This window comes from Neopelma chrysocephalum, unplaced genomic scaffold (assembly GCF_003984885.1).
Source record: "Neopelma chrysocephalum unplaced genomic scaffold, ASM398488v2 Primary Assembly neopelma1_93727, whole genome shotgun sequence".
NCBI lineage: Eukaryota > Metazoa > Chordata > Aves > Passeriformes > Pipridae > Neopelma > Neopelma chrysocephalum.
Window position 1 is genome coordinate 1 of NW_020922441.1, and position 2111 is coordinate 2111.

Sequence of the window (2111 nt, forward strand, 5' to 3'; positions counted from 1 at the left end):
GGGGGGCGCGTCCCCGAGCAGGGGGGAGTTGGGGGCGGAGCCGTAGAGAGTCTCGGGGGCCTGCGGGGAGGGGCGGGGTCAGTGGGCGTGGCCACGGCACAGGTGTGAGTGCTGGGTGTGGCCACAGGGGAGGTGTGGTCATGGGACAGGTGAGTGGTGGGTGTGGCCATGGGGGAGGTGTGGCCATGGGACAGGTGTGAGTGGTGGGTGTGGCCACAGGGGAGATGTGGGACAGGTGTGCCCAGTGGGCGTGGCCATGGACAGGTGTGCCCGGTGGGTGTGGTCACAGCACAGATGTGCCTGGTGGGTGTGGCCATGGATAGGTGTGTCCAGTGGGCGTGGCCATGGACAGGTGTGCCCAGTGGGTGTGGCCATGTACAGATGTGCCTGGGGGCGTGGCCATGTACAGATGTGCCCAGTGGCCATGGACAGGTGTGCCCGGGGGCGTGGCCATAGACAGGTGTACCCAGTGGGCGTGGCCATGGACAGGTGTGCCCGGGGGTGTGGTCACAGAACAGGTGTGTCCGGGGGCATGGCCATGGACAGGTGTTCCCAATGGGCGTGGCCATGGACAGGTGTGTCCAGTGGGCGTTGCCATGGTCAGGTGTCCCCGGTGGGCGTGGCCATGGACAGGTGTGGCTGGTGGGTGTGGTCATAGCATAAGTGTGCCTGATGGGTGTGGTTACAGCACAGCTGTGCCCGATGGGCGTGGCCATGGCCAGGTGTGCCCGGTGGGCATGGCCATGGACAGGTGTGCCCAGTGGGCGTGGCCATGGACAGGTGTGCCTGGTGGGCGTGGTCACAGCACAGGTATGCCCGGTGGGCATGGCCATGGTCAGATGTGCACAGTGGGCGTGGCCATGGACAGGTGTGCCCGGTGGGCATGGCCAGGTGTTCCCGTGGGCGTGTCCGGGACTCACCGCGTAGGTGAGCGGCTCCTCCGCGGGGGCGTCTCCGCCCTCGTCCCCCTCCAGGTCGCTCAGCGCCCGGCGCATCTCGGGGCCCAGCGCCTGCAGCGTCTGCAGCCCGGCCTGGGGGGGACACGGGGAGGGCCGGGGGTCACCTGGTGACACCCGGTGACACCAGGTGACCCCCGGTGACCCCCCCGGGGAAGGGTCCCACCTGCAGCGCGCTCTCGTTGCTGGGGGCGGCGCTGGGGCCCAACATCCCCCGCTCCTTCCGCCGGCGGAACTTGCGGAAATAGTCCTGGATCAGGAAGGTGGCGTAGAACTTCCCCACGGTCACCTCCTCCTCTGGGGGGGCACGGGGGGGGCAGGGGGGTCCCGGGGGGGGAGGGGGGGGTTAAGGGGGGGCAGGGTGGGGGGCTTGGACGTCACGCACCCTCGGGCGGGGGGATGACCTCGTCCAGCAGCTTCGGCTTCGTCCTCTTCCAGATCTTCTTGACCACAGCCCGGAGCTCTTTGTTGGCCACATCCAGGTTCCCTGGAGGGACACGGGGGGGGGACACACAGCCGTGACTGTCACCCCCCCACACTGACCCCCGGGACCCCCCTGGAACCCCCCTGGGACCCCCCCAGGACCCCCCCGGGCTCCCAACCTTCCGTCTTGATCTTGAGGGAGGTGCGGACGAGCGCGAAGAGCGTCGCGTTGAAGGTGACGGTGCCGTCCGAGTTGAGGGGCATGTTCATGGCCACCAGGCGCTGGGGGGGGGACGAGGGAGGGTAAACTGGGGTGCCCCCCACCCTGGGAGACCCCCAGGGCCCCCCATGGGAGCCCCCAGACCTTGCAGGCCACGCGGTGGGGGCAGAGCTTCCCGAAGCCCAGCGGGGGTTGGATCCGGCGCAGCAGCGTCACCACGTCCAGGTGCTTGATGCGGCCCCTGGGGGGGGGCAGGGTCGGGGGGAGGGGGGGCGGGGGGGTCAGGGGGGGTGGGGGGGGTCACGGGGGGTCCGGACCCCCCCTGGCTGGGGATGGGGGGACAGGGACTCACTTGGCAGCCGGGTCGTACTCGGACCACACGCGCTTGAACTCGTCCAGGTGATGCGGGCCCAGGATGGACCAGTCGCGCGTCAGGTAATCGAAGTTGTCCATGATGACGGCCACGAACAGGTTGATGATCTGGGGGGGGGAAAAGGGGGGCTCCTGAGGGA

General features: G+C 69.4%; 1 protein-coding gene across 1 annotated transcript; it reads right to left on the reverse strand.

Annotated features, from left to right (window-relative positions):
* Positions 1-7: 7 nt before the first annotated feature.
* On the reverse strand, positions 8-2052 carry LOC113980335 (voltage-dependent L-type calcium channel subunit alpha-1F-like; the record flags this gene model as incomplete). The annotated part of the gene is made up of 7 exons (XM_027707557.1): positions 1952-2052; positions 1744-1840; positions 1559-1661; positions 1342-1443; positions 1123-1253; positions 921-1031; positions 8-60 (listed from the first exon to the last, which is right to left on the reverse strand). Coding segments are annotated over exons 1-7 (698 nt in total), but the record flags the coding sequence as incomplete, so codon positions are not given.
* Positions 2053-2111: the final 59 nt, after the last annotated feature.